The sequence below is a fragment of the Coturnix japonica genome, chromosome 1 (genome assembly GCF_054131305.1).
Source record: "Coturnix japonica strain WE chromosome 1, WE-NBRP24, whole genome shotgun sequence".
NCBI lineage: Eukaryota > Metazoa > Chordata > Aves > Galliformes > Phasianidae > Coturnix > Coturnix japonica.
In genome coordinates, this window is record NC_140663.1 from 135,927,760 (window position 1) to 135,946,492 (window position 18,733).

Sequence of the window (18,733 nt, forward strand, 5' to 3'; positions counted from 1 at the left end):
ACTACTTTTGAGAACAAGATTACAATCACAGAACTGTCAAGAAAGCATTTTCACCCTCAAGAGACACAAAAGCATTTGCAATCCTGAAATCTGATGTATATTTTTGACGTCGTGTGTTGTCCTTTCATCTTTCAACTGAGATAAAGTTAATTTTCTTCCTGATAGCTGGTATGGTGCTCTGTTTTGGATTTAGTATGTGAATAATGCTGATCACACACTGATGTTTTAATTATCACTGAGCAGTTCTTGCAGAGTCAAGGACTTTCCTGCTTCTCATGCTACAGAGAACCGTACAGAGGGCTGCTACAGATCTTGCTCTGTACCCCCCCGCCCCCCCTTTTTTTTTTTTTAATTTTTTTCCCTCTTCTTTCTCTATCATATTAAACTCTCTTTATCTCAACCAACAGGTGTTAATATAGACTTTTTAATTCTCTTTCCCAGCACATTAGGGGAGAGTGAGTGAACGGATGTGTGGTGCTTAGCTGCCTGCTGGGTTAAACCATAACAGATGTTTGAGTGTATAGTAAAAGGAGGGGGACATAGCTCAGTAAAAAATTGCCCATTTCATTCCTAGCTGTTTCATATCTCTGTGGAAATTATGTCAATACCTTACACACAATGGTAATCTTCAAAAAATTTAACATATATCTTCAATAAAGGCTAGCAGTCAGAGAGAACTCAAATCAATACTAAGGGAAAAGGCAGTTCTCTGTAGATGTGCCAGAAAGCAAGAACAGTTCATGCTACAAATATGAAATAGGATTCTCTGCCAAGTATTAATATCCTGGTATGACATATCACACTAATACTCTGCTATCATGCCTTGCCATAGATGACACTTCTCCAAGGGTTTGTGATATGACGGTAGCATTGCATTAATTCCAAAACTAAAATAAAAGAGCCAGCATAAAATTAAAAAAAAAAAAAAAAAAAAAAAAAAAAAAAGAAAGGAACCTAAAGCAAAAGCAACATTTAGGTATGCAGTTTTAATATGAAAAACAAAACAAACAAAAGCCAACATCAACCTGTGCAACAGTCTTTCCTGTTGAAGAAGAAACAGAAAATAATAAATAGGCAGGTCGGGTGCAAACACAGATGAAAGCAAATCTAACACAAGACAACGTTGAGTGACTGTTGCATAAAGTGAGCAGAAATTTTGCTTCCTAAATACACCTCAATTGGCTTCGTGTTACAGAATGGTGCAAAGAACAAGCTACAATATATCAACAGATAAAATTTGAGCAGAAGGAAAAAAAGAACATTTTGAATGCAGGTCTCAAGAGCTTTTCCCTGTTTCTGAAGAATACATCGGACTAAGGCTGATGCAAGCACTAAATGTTGTACTCTTAAGAATTCACTTGTTCCAAGAGAAAGAACTATGTTTCAATCAGAAATAGAATTATCAATGTATAATTTGTTAAATTCATACAGCAATTTAAACTATGCTAAGAGGCAGAGGGATTTTATCTATTAGGTAATTATCATAACACTAAAGAAAGCACAAATATGTTATCAGTGATCAAAGGGAAGCACAACTGCAAGTACCACATTTTGCATATGAATAATTCAAAAATGTGGCTCTTTGTATGTTCAGTTGAGGACTCAGGTGATGTATTCTGTCACCATTCCCACTATGTACTCTCATGAAAACATGTATTAATTTGCCTGTGGTGTGGTGCATTAATATAAGCTTTAAAAAACACAGCTGGAAGGTTTAGCTAGTGTGAAACATCAGTGCCAAGAAAAAATCCCATCTTGCTATTTTTGTAACCTGTTTAAGATAGCTAAATAGACAAATGATGGTATGGTTAAATGCAGAGCTTACTAACAGTAGTAATAACCAAAAAGGAAAAATAGATTGTCACTCACATTTAGTGTCATATAAAATAGTGGCACCGACTCACTTAAAAGATACAGACATCACTTTCAGCCAAAGCTTGTGCATAGTGCACACAGGTAGTCAGAAGAAACTTAACAAATGTCAGGATGCACAAGGAAAGAAATAGACAAATTCATTTAAGGAGGCCAAATTAACCTCATCCCTCCCACTAAAAAATTCTGAGATATAGCTAGGGAGCCTCTGAAATAGGTACTAACAAAACATGATGAAACATTTAAAGTTCTGTGTTGTAAACATTTCCATTTGGCACGGTAGAGTTGGGCCAAAATTTGACCAAAACTTAGACTTATATTACTGACAAATATATTTTTTAAAATTTCTACTGATACTACTTGTTTCACAAAGTCATTTGGCTTTTATACAATTACCAGCTAGTAGTTAGACTGCTGGATTTATTTTGACTTTTAGGATTCCTATCAGTAATAAAAAGAATACATTGGATTCTCATTTTTGTATGAATTTTGCTAGTAATAATTAGATATCACTACCGTTTGTGACATTTTTCAGGCTTTAGTTGAGAAATTAAACATTAATCCATACATACCAGCTAGCAGTCCAGGGGTACAAAACTGTGAGATGTGAACCCTTCCAAATAAGTTCAGGCACATCTTTTTCTGCACATAGAAATAGGAAATCGCTTCTCCCAACTGAAGTGTTTTAATTTCCAGTGTAGCCAATAGAGTGACACCTGCCTCTGGAGATCTCCACAAGATTTTCTCTGCTTGAGGTAGGCTGACGTACATAGTGGTTTTTTTTATAGTATGTCAGGATTTTCTGAAATTAGGAAGCAATTAGTGGACTTCTAAATATGAATTCCAATAAATATCTATTATTTTCAAAAGCAGAAACTAGATTATCTTCTGAAAGAAAAAATACACTGAAATGTTGAAGATCCAATTGCCTGTAATCATAGTACCAAAATATACTTATTTCATAACCTTAGCATTTGTGCTTGCAAATAAGATAAATGAATTGTGTCCTTAAATTATTAGGGGAAAGAAAAGAAAAATAATTACCATTATTATTGCTGCCATATGCAACTGACTTTGTTTATTGTGATTGCCTATTAAAGAAGAGCGATAGCTGCTGACTGAAGTACATAAGAGAATATGCACTGAACCCATTGTTTGCCCTACCGTGAAGATAAATGAATGAGGAAGAGCCTATCATTTAAAAAGCTCTTCAAAACACCAGTCTGTCCAAGTGAGGATTTTTACAGAAGGTGACTTTGTTGAATCATTTTCATCACTCACTGGGTCACCTCAGTTCACACCAGTTCTTCTGACTGCACTGTTGGGAGCATGGATCTGTGGAGTCCAGAGCACAGATTATAGCAGTCAGGGTCCAATGGAATCAAAGGTTCTATTGATTTTTGGTAAATCTGCTATTTACAGGAAAAAAGAAAAAAAAAAAAAAAAAAAAAAGGAGATTACCTTGAACCTCCAACAAAGGAAAAATCACATACGATCCACTGTGGCATGTACTAAACAAATATGTTTTGTGAAGTTTGTGAACAATTGTAATTTAACCCTGGCAGAGTAGCCCAGAAACCAAAGCCTTTTAAAAAGAGATGCTCTTATTCTCCCTTAAGCAACAAGTTTAAGCAATAAGTTAAAGTATAATTAAATTAAAGTAATAAGTTAAAGAAATCAAAGACTATGTTTAAGCACCAAATGTTTACATATTTTAAAGCAGATAATTTTCTACAGAGTTTACACACTTCTGTAACTACACAGCGATATACCCTAACTCCTTTTATAATGTGTGAGGCTAAAGACCTACAATTTGTACCCTTAAAAGTACACTCATATTTGGCCAAATAAACAGCTCTCTAAGCTCTACAGATTATACCTAAATTCTGATTACAGAAATGAATCCCTTCCCTGCTGCAAACAGACGTCATATGTTACCTCTGGTTACACTGCATTGCAGCGCCTTTCACAGTATTTATCACGGGAGGTACTAGAAGCAAAGCCTCTGATTCTTTGCTGGGCATTGATATTTACCAAGTGCATGTCTCAGTCCAAGAGGCCTTAGTACCATGAAAGGGCATACAAGCAGAAGAAAATCAGGATATACTTAGGCTTGTACACAGAGATCTTACTGTGACTGAGAAGGAGGGATTGTACACTACCAAGGCATCATGAGACAGAAAGCAGTGCTGCTTTGATATCTCACACCTTGAAATATTTAGAGGCTGATGTGAAAAGTCATATAAAACTGAATTGCTACTCATTTCCATTTTCTAATACAGACAGAAAATTGCTACATTTCATGCTCCATATGAAACACAACTAAATAACAAAATCGGCCTTACTAGCAAGCAAGGTTACAGCAACATGGAATTTATATAAAAGTATATATAGTTGCCTTCAGAAATAGAAGGTTACATATCATGCTGGCAGCCTTAATGCTGAATTAGAGTATAGAAACATTTACGGACTGAAGGAATTATTAGTTATAAAAAGCAAGAGAAATATGATTTATTTTATTTTTTCTTTAACTGAATTACCTATTTAAGCTGTTGTAATGCAGTATTACTGCTTAGGTAGACTGCAGGAATTAAATATATAGAATGAGGACTTCTGCCTGAGAGGTGACACCACAATCTATTAAATTCCCCTTATTTAATCTTTTCTTTGTAAGCTTAATTTGTGATTCATCCTCTTCATATCACAGAAGACACAAAGGTGAGGTTTTATATTTGAATCTCTAATTTACCCTTGCTATCCTCCTTTTGCAGGCAGTAAAAGCTAGTGAAGAAAGCTTTTTCTGTAATTTCTTCAACCCTTTTATCTGAGGAAAAACAGGTATATATTGGGGCTCTAAGGTATTTGTTGCTCTTTTTATCCCCTGACCCTATTTCTATACTCAGAGTTACAAGAAAGGAAACTATCACATAGAAAGATAATGTATTTGCAGGTTAGTTGGACTCACAGTACATAGACTGTAAGTCCTTCTTTCCAAGATCCCATCCAGCCTCTGGGGATAAGGGCAAATAAGCTCTCAAAATGAAATGCCTTATAATGGAATTGTTCTATTCCATTCTTTCACATCCTTGCCCAAGGAAGAAGTAACACAACTCCCGGTCTCTAGAGGAAAACAACACAGTAAACTATACAGTGCAGATTTAATATCAAAGAGGGAAGAGCAGGCATTCCTGACAGATGAAAGACCTTGCAATTTACCCAGTAAGATTTGCAATATTATACTTTGCAGAACAACTTTTAGTTCTTAATTAAGCCACAACATCCATTTCAAGGCAAAATTGTATTCATTTTCTTACCATTTTGCTACTATTTTAATAAAGAAGTAGAGACACAAGCATGCTAAAGCTGGAAAACTAAAAGAGGTAATTCTTTCTAGGAGGAAGGAATAGTGATTATAATTCTAATATAAATAAAGGAATGATTATATTCTTAACTTAAGAAAAGGAATCTGGATGCCACTTCTCCCAGAATACAACTACTGACAGAGAATTTTCTTTTCTGTTTTTTTGCTTTTTGTTTTTTCCTATTTTAACATTCTTTCCTTTGTTGTTATCAAACAATTATTTATTTATTTATTAGAAATAGAGGAATAGGAACCATGAGAATTCATCATGAAGATACTGATAATATTAGAACGGCTTGCTTATTTCAGCTACAGAAACCATTCTGGAGACTGTATTTAAAAGTTGCCAAAAAGATGGAAAAACAAAATCAAAGCAAGTCTTAATATGGAACAAAATGCGCTATATATTTATATATTTAATTCCTAATTTTTATGCTTGAGAAATGCGGTAGAGAAGGAGAAAAGGAGAATGGAGAGGGAAATTTGCTAAGCTTGCACGTGCCCCGTTTAGCCTCTCTTTTTCATCAGCACACATGAAAGATTGTTGTGCTCAACGACACAATGACAAAAAATGCCAGCAAAGCAGTCCATATCACTGAGTTTTCAGATCATAGTAAATAAAAAAAGATTATTTTCCAACTGAAGTGCAGAGTTGCAGGCAAAAATTTTTGTTACTTTCAACACGGTCAGATACTTTGTCCTATAGTTACAGCTCTCCGTGTATACAGATACTAATGAGTACAACAAAACATACATACAATGTTTTTTAATGTATTACAATACTGCAGGACCATGTCAGAACTGAATACTTTATAAGCCTTAAATTTAGTAACTCACTCATATGTGCACCATGTAGTGAACATCAACGTATTTAGTAGGTAAATTATAATTCAATCTTCCTAGTATTTCTATCTGATTCCTAAATAATAAACTTCACAGAAATGGTGGTTAAGAAAATACTTTGATTTAGAAAAGAGAGATGATGGAAATTACCTTCTAATTGTTTTTAAATATACACAGCCAGTTAATATCTCTAAATTTCACTTTTGTACTTCTGTAGGCTTAATGCAATGCTGAACTGGTACTCACAGCTGCGCATGACCCAAATGCCACTATTACACCCCACGCTTGTCTACCACATGTAAACCTTTTCATAAAGGTTCATCATTTAATAATTTCGCTGAGAAGGATTAAACAGGGTATGTTCGTTTGTTTGTTTGTTTGCTTTTGGAGTTAATGTACAATAACTTGAACTAACAATTACCCTATAACATACAGTAAATTCATATGTTCACCACTAGAGTTGCTTTTAGTTTTATACTACATAGAGAGATAGAAGCAACTTACCTGAATAATATGTTTCAGCTTGTCAATAATTTGATTTATTACAGGATCTGTTCCTTTCACTCTTACTTCTGGATTCCCAGCCTGAGCTTTAATTCCACTGCCAACCACATGATGAGTATAGCTATTTGAACAAGAAACACACACACAAAGAGGTAAATTATTCTGCTCTCACTCATTTCCTAGTTCATATTAACTCAATTCTCATGATACCAACATTACACTTTAATGAGATGCATTAATTTTGTGCATATATTTCTAACAGAAAAGAAATATAGTATAGTATAATTACTTTATCCCACAAAGTTGTGTTATTTGTTATTGCTTTAATTTTGCTGCAAACTCTAACAAGGAAATTGTTATATACTTTTTGTAGGAATAAACATTTCTCTTTGAATAATTTTTAACTCCATTTTAATTCTGTTAAATACAAACTGCACAGTGATTGTCTAAATCCATAACATTTCTAGTTTTGGAAAAAAAAAAAAAAAATCATTTCATATTGTACACATTCTGTATGTTTTTAACTATATCTAAAGTTTCTTAATGTTTCTGGGAATGCACAAGCAGCTTGAATAGGTTTTGCGGGACAATAGTCAAGTTACGCACAAATTATTTTTTTACATAACTGATGTAAGTATACAGAAGGTCAAAACTTATTTAGTAGACAGACATGTATAAAATAAGCCATGGAAAGCAGATAAATGTTCATTTAAGTATGTATCAATGTAGTAAGTAGAACAGTGGTTCTAACAGGCCAATATATCAAAACTCAAAATGCCAATACCAAAAATAATCACTTAGCAGAATTCTATGGCTTATGAAGATGCAATTCTTCAGCTTTCTATTTTTTATGTAATGCTAAAATTATGCAAGAAAAACTGAACTGCTGCCTTATCATAGATACTGTACATTATGCAAATATCCTCCATATGTTGTTTTGTCTGCACACTCTACAAAAAATTAGCTTTATATATCTCTGTCTTAAAACTATTTTGCCAGCTGTTACACTAATAAAAAGAAAGAAAGGAACCCTATTAGGAACGGAGGACAGAAATGCCTAATTGTTGCCTATCAGGCCTACAGATGAGCATAGGCAAGATAACATATTCAAACTCTGCAAAATATGTGTGTTATGAAAATTGTTGCAAGTCCTCTTAGCTTCACAGAAAAATGCTACATGTATGAAGCAATCACAGGAAAATTAGCCTGTTACCTGAGTTTGCAGAAAGCTCTGAAGTATAAGTCTGAAGGGCAAGGACTCCTTACCCTTGGCCATTGTATATGAAAAATGTTCAAGGAGAGAAATTTAATGTCCATCGTTGGTTTTAATATGGATATCTCTGGTAGTTGGAACTGGGAAAAGGAATTATCAAAAGGTAGAATAGGGCTATAATCTGAATAATAGTTGATGGGAATTAGCAGACAGAAAAGAATGTGGAAAGAAAATGAAAGGTAAACTTTCAAAGAGAGGAAAGGGGGGAAAGTGTGGAGAAAGAAAGAAAAATAAATCCCTTTAGAGGTATGAACTTGTTTTCATCCCTTAACTGTATTTATGAGAATGTTAAATAATGAATGTTGTTCATTAAAGGAAAGTTGCCACAAAGCAACAATATCTTTTCTTTGATATTTGCTTAAACATCACCTTAAGTTAGTGAGATTCAGTATCTTCTTAAAGAAGCATACAAGGACCCAGATACCATTCCTAAAATGACAATGGCCACATTTTTAGATATAAAATAACTCCATTGTACAGAATGACTACATTTTCCATATATCTGATGATAGTATAATTTGGTCCAGTAGTCCTTGATTGTTGTAAACCTTTAAAGCATTTGGTTTCCCATAACACATACAAAAATCCTAAACCTAAATACAGCTCTGCACATGCTAATGAAGAACAGTGTTGTTTCTTTTGAACTCATTTAATGCTAGTAAATATAATATAAAATTTAAATTCTATTATGTATCATGCCATTGTAGCAATGATTACCTAGGATTAGACAAAAGTTAAATATCTCAACATTATTCATTCTTCATTAGAGCATATATATTGTCAGTTGTATTTAGGGCACACTGTATCAGCTAAACATTCACAAATGAGGCAGTTGCCCTGAAAACAGCACAAACCCTAATCTGCACCAATACATTCCATCCCATCCTCCTGAAATTTTGTCTGTTACAGACCCCAGGAGTCCACAAATAACACACAAAATTACATTCACAGTAATCATAGAGAAAACATCGCGTCTGGAATTGGTAAAACCTCTAAATATTTCAAAGGATTTATCTTCAGGCCTACTAGATGTTCTACCCTATTACCAGCTTAACTCTTACAGGAGCTACTTCTTTCTATCTCCAAAAATCTTCAGATTATGAAGTACTGGATTATTTGAACTTTGAAATATTTGTAATGTTTCAAGAGTTTTTGTTGTTGTTGTTGTTTTTGTTTTTTGTTTTTTTTAATTTGGTATGCAGGGAGAATTTGATCTTGAAGTTAATCTTCAAGGTGCTTGGTGCCAATTTTTATCTGGTTGGAACAGAAGAACACAGTTTCATTTTGGTAGCCTTTCCCCAATACCATCTTTGTGCATCAGTTCACAGCATAAATGCTGAACAGTGTTTTTCAAGATGGAAGTCTCAGTATGAAACCCCCAATTGTGAATACATTCAATATACTGAAGTAAACAAAACTACTTGGTTATATTTTTTTCCTGATGTTGAAATATCTAACATATATTAAATCTGCCTTCCCTTCAAAGCGATCCAGATTTGAGCAGTTGACTTTAAAACTTGTCATTTGACTTTGAGTCTTTTGTAATTACAGGCTCAGAAATCAGGTTGAAAAAAACCTTTTTCTTTCTTCAAGTATATAATAAGGCATTGACAAAGCCTTATGAAGTATTGTTTTATTAATTCTTACAGCAAAAGAAAATTTCTTGACATCAGCATGTTCTTTGCAGAAAATAATATAACTTTACTTATATACTGCTGTTTAATTTTCCACATACAATTGTGTTTAATTGACAAATATTTATTTATAAAACATCTTCACACAGTCTAATGTGGACTAAGTGATCTGTCAGAACAAAATATTCTATTGGGAATTTGAGCATGATGCACAAAACTTCATCCCTGTAGACTTTCATTTACATGCAAAACATGTTTCTGTTTAGTTAGTGGAGAAATATAAAAACTCTCAGACTCCTGGTTTGAGACACTTCATTCATTATAAAGTTTTAATACAACATTAATCAATTTTTGTTTCTTTCACTCCTAATGTGCAAGTAATGAAAATTAAAAAAAAAAAAAAAAAAAAAAAAAAAAGTAGTTTAGCATCCCCACAGAGGTAGTCCACCTTGGGCAAGTGTTTCTCAAATAGAAATCCTGGGAGAAATAAAAAATAAAAAATAAAATTAAAAAAAAAAAAAAAAAAAAAAAGGAAAAAGATGAATTTTGTGCTAGAGAAGTAATAGACCCACCATCTGTGCTCATTTCTGTGCAAGCATGGTAATGTATCATAACACTTTAATCGGCAGGCTTGGTCCCCAAGTACTATTCATTTTCATCAGCATGAAAAAAAATAAAGCACCAATGTATTTGTATTCTACAAACATGTTTTAAAATGATGAATAACAAGTTACTCATTCTCTGAGTTCAATACATGAATATTAATACAAATGCCCTATCATTTTATATTGTATTTATGAACTCAGGTTTGATTCAGGTTTGATTGTACCAGTAACTGTTAAAAGAGGAGGTCATGCACTATTGGCTATTGATAGTTTCTTTGTTCTTGCAATTAGAAAAGCTATTAGAAGTCATATGTATATGAATTCTGTTAAGAATCATCCAGAAGTGTGGGCATAATACTTAAGAGATATGTATCTGTATATTCAACATGAATAATCTACATTGCATTGTGATTGCAACAAATAATGATACATCATATTTATTGTTAACAACTGACAATGATTTTTCATTCCTTTACACTAGATTTACATTGTTAGAACAGCATAGAATAGATACCATCAGTTATTAAATCAATGCTAAAAATGGATCTGAGCTTTTAAGTTTTGATCTAGATCCAACAGAATTCAACCCAGCACTGGCAGCATTTTCTTTCCTACATGTTGCCTGGGGGAGAATCCACAGCCAAACAACTAGACCTACTAGGAGCAGCTACTCAAGCTCTTTCAATACCCTTGCCTAAGCCTTAAGAGTCAATCCCTTTGACAGGCGGCAAGTATGGGCAGAAGGCTGGCATAATCTAAACATGGCGTGTGTATAACCCATTGCAAAGCATGGGCTGCTCCAGGGCACCCTTTCAGCAGCTGACTGAAGTAAGCACTGAAATGTCAGGGAAATGGTTTAAAACTGACTACTTGCTGTGGAATCTTCTGAAAGTTCTGGTTAGATATAATATATAACAGAGCAAATTACATAACTGTAAAAATAATTTCTTTACTGTAGTTGTCCTCTTGGTAAAAGCAGTAAAAAATGTTAGTTCACCTCTTTTAACCAGCATTGATATGGTAACCAATTTACACTTTTTGCAATACGTGCCTCCTTCACAAATTGCTTTCTTTCCATGTTTTAGTGTGGAAAAGTAGACATTCATGTACTGTGATTGCTATGGGACTTGTTTTGTTCAACTTCTCATTATAAATAAATTCTAATTAATTCACAGGTTACGCTGTAAGCAAGCATTCATACTTATTGAGGTTCACTGTGTTTCAGGAAGGTATGAAAATGCAGTGTGCCTACTTCATTTTGTTTTGCTTTGGTTCTGTTTTTGTATTTTTCAGTCTCAGGATATTTTTGTAAAATAACTCATTCCCTATTTGGTTGCTTTCTGATTAATGATTATTGCAGTTTTATGCCTGCTATTGCTAACCTCTTCATCATTGCTTGACATTTCAAGACTACAGGTAATTGATTTTTTTTCAAAATTTAGTCTTTACATTGTTTCAAAAATTCAAGAACTATAAGAATTCAAGAACTATAAGAGTTCTTATTTAAAAATTACCATGGAAATTAGTCTTCTCAATTAATGGTACCAACTGTGTTGTCTGTGTATTAGCCATCTGTGTTGCAAAATGAATTCCACAAAAAGCAAGACAAAACATTTTCAATAGAAGCACTATTCTGCCAAACTTAATCTCTTTTAAAAAATGTTACACACCCAGAATTGTGTAATGAAAATGAGGGAGTTCCTCACTCTCACAATCTCCATGTTCTCCACAGAGGCAAAAGAAGAAGCATCCGAGTGGGAACCCCTATCAATCTGCATTGCTCCTTAACAAATAAACATGTTCCAGTAATTGCATGCTATGCTGAAGAGAAAAGAACTGAAGGTGAGCTCTAAGACAGATATTTCATTTAAACTAGGTGCCTTGGGTAAGTCACATGTTTAAAACTGAGAAAATAAATTCTTATTACATTAGAAAATAACTAAACTGCAGACATATGCAAGTACACTAAATCTAGATAACTAAGGACAACAACATCTTCATTTCTTGTAGTATACTTGGAACCTTCTTACAGCGTTAATAATTCTACAGTAGCTTCAGTTAATGGAGCAATGAAATGAGAGATATTAATGATCATAAACAAGCACATAAATGTTTATAGAAGATCGCTGGCAAAACAAAAGGAACTATCTTGGAGAAACAATATAAACAACTTGGAAATGCAAAGCTGTCAAGCCTAATTAGTCTAACACTGAGAAACCTGTTTCCTGTATACATCATTAAAATATGTCTGCTTGGAAACAGCAAAAGGATTGTGTAACTATGACATTACGTAGGACACAAACCCTGGAGACAAAATTCTGACATTTCCTATTTTCTCCAATATGATGCTTCAGTGCACAAAACAAAGTATCTTCTAGAGACTTAGAATGTCTCTTGATAATTTTGGGACTGATACCAGACAAAATGCTGACATGGTCAATATTCACCTCACAGCAGCACGGGAATTACTCCACTGCAAATAATTGCAAAGGTGCACTCCCACAATCCATTCTTTGTTATTGACTGGTTGGTATTTTTCTGAAGTTATTTGTAGAAAATAACCACAAAATGACAGTCAAGTTATGGTGAAAGACTATCAAGTAGATAATAAACTTGAATATCATTATTGACAAAAGAAAAAAAGTCACTCAGCAAATAAAGGTCAGATGAAGGAATCAACCTAAGATGCTGTGCAATGCTGAGTGAAATGCAATTTCAGCAAATTCAGATCCTCACATGAGCCACCTGATAGATCTTTTTCTGTTTATTCTCAACAAGTTAACTTCCATTTGGTGGTAAAGCTGCTTTTTATGGACCTCTCTGTTGTCATATTACACTCAGTTAGCAAAAGACTGACATTACTAACAAATAAGTATAAATGGATTATCAGTCTCTGTGACATTGGATTCATTGTATTATCCTAGTTTTCCTGAATGTGCATGAACAACAGTTCTGATAACTAGGATGTGGTAACATTTATACAACCTACGATGTTTTTCATCTTAAATGTTTTATGACTTATATGTGCTTCACTTTAATTGTGAGGAATTTATTTTTTGTTTTCACCTAATATAAAATATTACAATATAATATCACCTATAATATTTATCTTTTTTTTTTTTTTTTTTTTTTTTTAAATACTGAAAAATCTTAGACAATATAACATTATGTGTTCAGGACATATAGGACATAATATTCTGTTCATTAAAACCAGTCTTAAAATTACACAGTGAACAGGGTCTGTCTGGGATGGAGTTAACTTTCCCCATGGTTGCCCACATTGTGCTGTATACCTAGTGTACTTGCAGCTAAAGCAGCATGCATATCACACCATTGGTGAGCAGTGCTGGCACAGCATTAAGACTTTTCCATACCCAAAGCCACTAGACTAGGAATGAGCAACAGTTGAGGAGGCTCACCTAAAGTGGCCAAAGGGATATTACATCCCGTGTGACACAACACCAAGCAGTAAAAGAGAGAGAGAGGCAGAGAGAGCTTTAAACTAGATAGGAAGGGGGAAGGGGATAAAGCCAAGCCTGCTAGAGATCGGTCTGGGGAAGTGGTGTTGGGACTAGGAGAAAGGTGAGGGGCTCAGCTGAGGTGCATCTACACTAATGCAGCAGCATGGGCAACAAGCAAGAAGAGTTGGAAGTCATAGTGCAGCAAGCAAATTATGACCTAAATGCCATAACAGAAACATGGTGGGATTGCTCCCATGACTGGAGCGCTGCAATGGATGGCTACAAACTCTTCAGGAAGGATAGGCAAGGAAGGAGGGGTGGTGGTGTGGCTCTCTACGTTAGGGAATGCTTTTATGCTACTGAGATTGTGACTGGGGATGATAACATTGAATCCCTATGGGTAAAGATCAGAGGAAGGGCTGACAAGGCAGACAACCTGGTGGGCGTCTGTTATAGACCGCCAAACCAGGATGAAGAGACAGATGAGGTATTCTACAAGCAGCTGGCACGAGCTGCACGGTCATCAGCCCTTGTCTTTATTGGGGACTTCAACTTCCCTGACATATGCTGGGAGTATAGCACGGCACAGAATAAGCAGTCTAGGAGGTTTCTGGAGTGCATAGAGGATGCCTTCCTGATGCAGATGGTCAGAGAGCCAAGAGAGGAAATGCCCCACTAGACCTGCTGTTTGCAAACAGGGAAGGTCTGGTGGGAGATATGGAGGTTGGGGGCTGCCTTGGACAGAGTGACCATGAAATGATAAATTTCTCAATTCGTGGTGAAGCTTGGAGGGGGAATAGTAAAACTGCTACCTTGGACTTCCGGAGGGCGGACTTTGAATTGTTCAAGAGACTAGTAGGGGCAGTCCCCTGACATTCGGTCTTAGCAAACAAAGGGGTCCAAGAGAGCTGGTTGCTCTTCAAGAAGGAAGTCTTAAGGGCGCAGGAGAAGGCGGTCCCCCTGAGCCTCAAAATGAGTCAGCTGGGAAGAAGACCAGTGTGGATGAATAGGGAACTGTTCTTAAGGTTGCAGGAGAAGAAGAGAATCTACCGCCTGTGGAAGGAGGGAAGAGCAACTCAGAATGACTACAAAGAGGCTGGTAAGATGTGTAGAGGGAAAATCAGAGAGGCAAAAGCCCAGCTTGAATCTAAGCTGGCTGCTGGGGTAAAAACAAACAAGAAACCCTTTTACAAGTATATCAACTGTAAGAGGAGGACAAAGGGGAATCTCCATTCTTTACTGGACGAGGCTGGGAATATGATCACAGAGGATAAGGAAAAGGCAGAGATTCTGAATGCCTTCTTTACGTCTGTCTTTAAAAGTCATCTCGGTTATTCCCAGGACTCCCCACACTCTGACCTGGTAGTCTCGGCTGGGGAGCAGACTGAACCCCCTGTGATTCTTGAAGAAGCGATCAGGGAATTACTGCTCCAAATAGACTGCCACAAGTCCATGGGTCCGGATGAGATTCACCCGAGAGTGCTGAAGGAACTGGTGGAGGTGATCGCTGAGCCGCTTTCTGTTATCTTTCAGCGCTCCCTGTTAATGGGTGAGGTCCCGGAAGACTGGAGGCTTGCCAACGTGACTCTCATTTACAAGAAAGGTTGTAAGGAGGATCCAGGGAACTACAGGCCTGTTAGCCTGACCTCGGTGCCAGGGAAGGTAATGGAACAAATTGTCTTGAGGAAGATCACACAACAGGAGTGGGACGACCAGGAGATCAGACCTAGCCAGCATGGGTTCGTGAAGGGCAGGTCCTGCTTGACCAACCTGATCTCCTTCTACGATCCTGTGACCCATCTAATAGATGAAGGACAGCCTGTTGATGTGGTCTACTTAGACCTCAGCAAAGCCTTTGACACTGTCTCCCATGCTGTTCTCCTACAAAAGCTGGAAGCCCGTGGCTTGGATGGATACATTCTCAGCTGGGTAAGGAGCTGGCTGGAGGGCCGGGCCCAGAGAGTGGTGGTAAATGGAGTTAAATCCAGTTGGAGACCAGTCATGTTTGGTGTTCCCCAGGGGTCGGTGCTGGGGCCTGTCCTCTTCAACATCTTTATTGATGACTTGGATGAGGGCACTGAGTGCACCCTCAGTAAGTTTGCGGATGACACCAAATTGGCAGGGAGTGTCGATCTGCCTGAGGGTAGTGAGGCTCTGCAGAGGGATCTGGATAGGCTGGAGAGCTGGGCCGAAGCCAATGGGATGAGGTTCAACAAGACCAAATGCTGGGTTCTGCACTTTGGCCACAACAACCCCAGGCAGCGCTATAGGCTTGGGGCAGAGTGGCTAGAGGACTGTGTTGAGGAAATGGATCTGGGGGTACTGATTGATGCTTGGCTGAACATGAGCCCACAGTGTGCCCAGGTAGCCAAGAAGGCCAACAGCATCCTGGCTTGCATCAAAAACAGTGTTACTAGCAGGAACAAGGAGGTAGTTGTCCCCCTGTACTCGGCATTGGTGCGGCCGCACCTCGAGTACTGTGTTCAGTTTTGGGCCCCTCACTGCAAGAAAGACATTGAGTCCCTGGAACGTGTTCAGAGGAGGGCTACGAAGCTGGTGAGGGGTCTGGAGCACAGGCCTTACGAGGAGAGGCTGAGGGAGCTAGGATTGTTCAGCCTGGAGAAGAGGAGGCTCAGGGGAGACCTTATAGCTCTCTATAACTTCCTCAAAGGTGGTTGTAGTGAGCTGGGGGTTGGCCTCTTCTCTTGTGTAATCAGTGATAGAACTAGAGGGAATGGTTTTAAGCTGCATCAGGGGAGATTCAGGCTGGACATTAGGAAGTATTACTTCTCGGAAAGGGTAGTCAGGCATTGGAATGCACTGCCCAGGGAGGTGGTAGAGTCACCGACCATGGGAGTGTTCAAGAAACTTTTGGATGTGGTGTTGAGGAATATGATTTAGCCAGGAAGTATTGGTAATGGTTGGACTAGATGATCTTCCAGGTCTTTTCCAACCTTTATAATTCTGTGATTCTGTGATTCTGTGAAAAGCTGGAGAAGAAGTTTCCTTTCAATGAAGGTGTCTGACCACGTGAACAACCACTATGTGTACTGAGAAGCTGCTTCCTAAGACATGGAAAAATACCACTTCATGATCAGAAATAGGTGATTCTTTCTTTCCTTGCTTCCCCATGACCTTTGCTTGTATTTTCATTTGTTCGTTGTTCATTTGTATGTTTTATTTCTCTTTTCTCTTTAATTAAATTATCCATAAGTTTGTTTTTTCTCAGTCAATTTTCTCCCCCTCTTCTTCCTTTGAGGAGGGGGAGGTGTAGTGGAGTTAGCCATCCATGTGAGACCACCACATTTAAGCATGCTGTGAGACCACCACATTTAAGCATGCTGTCTTCATGCATATCTGTGTGGGAGAAAAATCAGCTCCCAGCTGCATTGCTATACAGTCTGGATTGGTCTTATCTTTCCAGAAATATCATGCAAATTATTTACTTTTAAAAAAAAAAAAAAAAAAAAAAGTGTTTTGACAGTAATTAGAAGTTTGTTCAGCTACTAACCCATAACTGTTTTTTTATTTCACAGCTTTGTAATTCACAGTGCCTTTTCTGAACACATTACATGATTGCAAAACACCTTTATTATCGCTTCTTAGAGTACAACGAGTAACTTGTGAGAAACAAGTACAGGACTACAGGTCAGAAGCTCTAGAGTGTGCTGTATTCTATTAAATAATACAATCAAGCATTACACAGAGATACGAGTATAATACCTGTTATGTGCTTGTCTTACCTGGTTTCTACATGAGTTTAAATGCTTTTCAGGATGCCATACTGAAAAGCAACTGAGTAAAGGCCTCGTTCTTTAATGATTTTTAACTAGCCTTATACCAAAGATAAATAGGGCTGCATTAACTTTCTTAATTTTTGGCACATTACATCCTCCATGATAGGCACAATTATCTGATTTTTAAAGCATTTCATTTTTATTATTACATCAGGCTTTAAGAAGTCAGGTTTTAAACAAAATTGTATTCAAAAACATTGATATTCATATGAAGAGCTTCAGTTTCAGAAGTCACTTTTATCAGAACAAGCAATTGCAATGTCTGTAGAAGGTTAAGGGTCTGTGCATAAAGGCACAAGTAAGGTATTTGAGCTGACCTATTAAAACCAGTATCCTTCATCTTAAATTTTGTTAGACTAAATTACATCAATACCACAAAAGCATATTTTAAATAATAATACAAAGCACATCTTGGCACAGGGGATGTAAGGGATAAAACACATCTGAGAATGTTTTAGTGCTTTCCACTTTTCAGCTCAGCTGTTCTTGCACTTATGTACAGTGTAACACAATATTTAATATTTCTTTAAAAGGAGAATTCCTTCTTGAACATTTCTGGCTATAACCTATACATATATATATATATATATATATATATATGAGCGAATAATGCATTCCTAGCTATTATTGTATTATTAACTTTTATGGATGGTATTGGAGGTTTCAGAGCTTTAATAATTTTTTTTTTCTTTTTCTTCACAACTTCCCCTTCTTACATTTTTATTCAAAGATATGTTTTCTTACAAAAACAAATAAATAAATCTTTCACTTATCACATTGAGTTACAGTTTTCTTCTAGATATAAATATGGATGTAGTTAAATTTAATTATTTTCTCTGTCCATCAGTAATTAAAATAATTTTAGAGAAGGATAAAGAAGTTCATCATTGTGGTTTAACCTGGCAGACAGCTTAGCACACAGTGAGATGAGAGAGAGAATTGAAGGGAAAAAAATAATAAAAAATAGAACTTGTGGTTTGAGATAAAAAATATTTACTAAGACAGTAAGAAAGTAATAATGATAGTAATGCAGTGCAAAATGTTGAATCTTCTGTAGTTCTGTGTAGTCAGTGCTCAGCAATAGTAAAAACATCAGTGTTTTACCAAAACTGTTTTTCTTCCAAAGCCTAAATAGCATCATACCAGCTGCTAAGAAGTAAATCAAGTTTCATCCTGGATGAAACCAGGGCATTAATATAACCAAGACCTAATAAAATAACTAGTTCTCATTAGTTGTTTATTTCATTTGATTGTGACAATATTACAATAAAAATATGACAGTGACCCAGTTTCACACTCCTCTCCTCATTCCCCCAAATCTTAGCAAAATAGCATCTTCTAAGAAATATGACATAGTTTTCCCATGATAATGCCTCCAAAGGA

The 18,733-nt window shown here is 36.3% G+C and overlaps 1 protein-coding gene across 12 annotated transcripts in view; it reads right to left on the reverse strand.

Annotated features, from left to right (window-relative positions):
• Positions 1–18,733, reverse strand: part of GPC5 (glypican 5) — a 508,496-nt gene that overhangs the window by 344,090 nt on the left and 145,673 nt on the right. For 10 of the 12 annotated variants that reach the window (XM_032442041.2, XM_032442040.2, XM_032442039.2 and 7 more), the window contains one exon: positions 6,581–6,701. In XM_032442041.2, coding sequence (XP_032297932.2) covers positions 6,581–6,701 — 121 coding nt within the window. Of the gene's footprint in view, positions 1–367; positions 2,675–6,580; positions 6,702–18,733 lie in introns of those variants that run through there. The other 2 variants (XR_004305915.2, XM_032442043.2) reach the window with 2 other exon arrangements.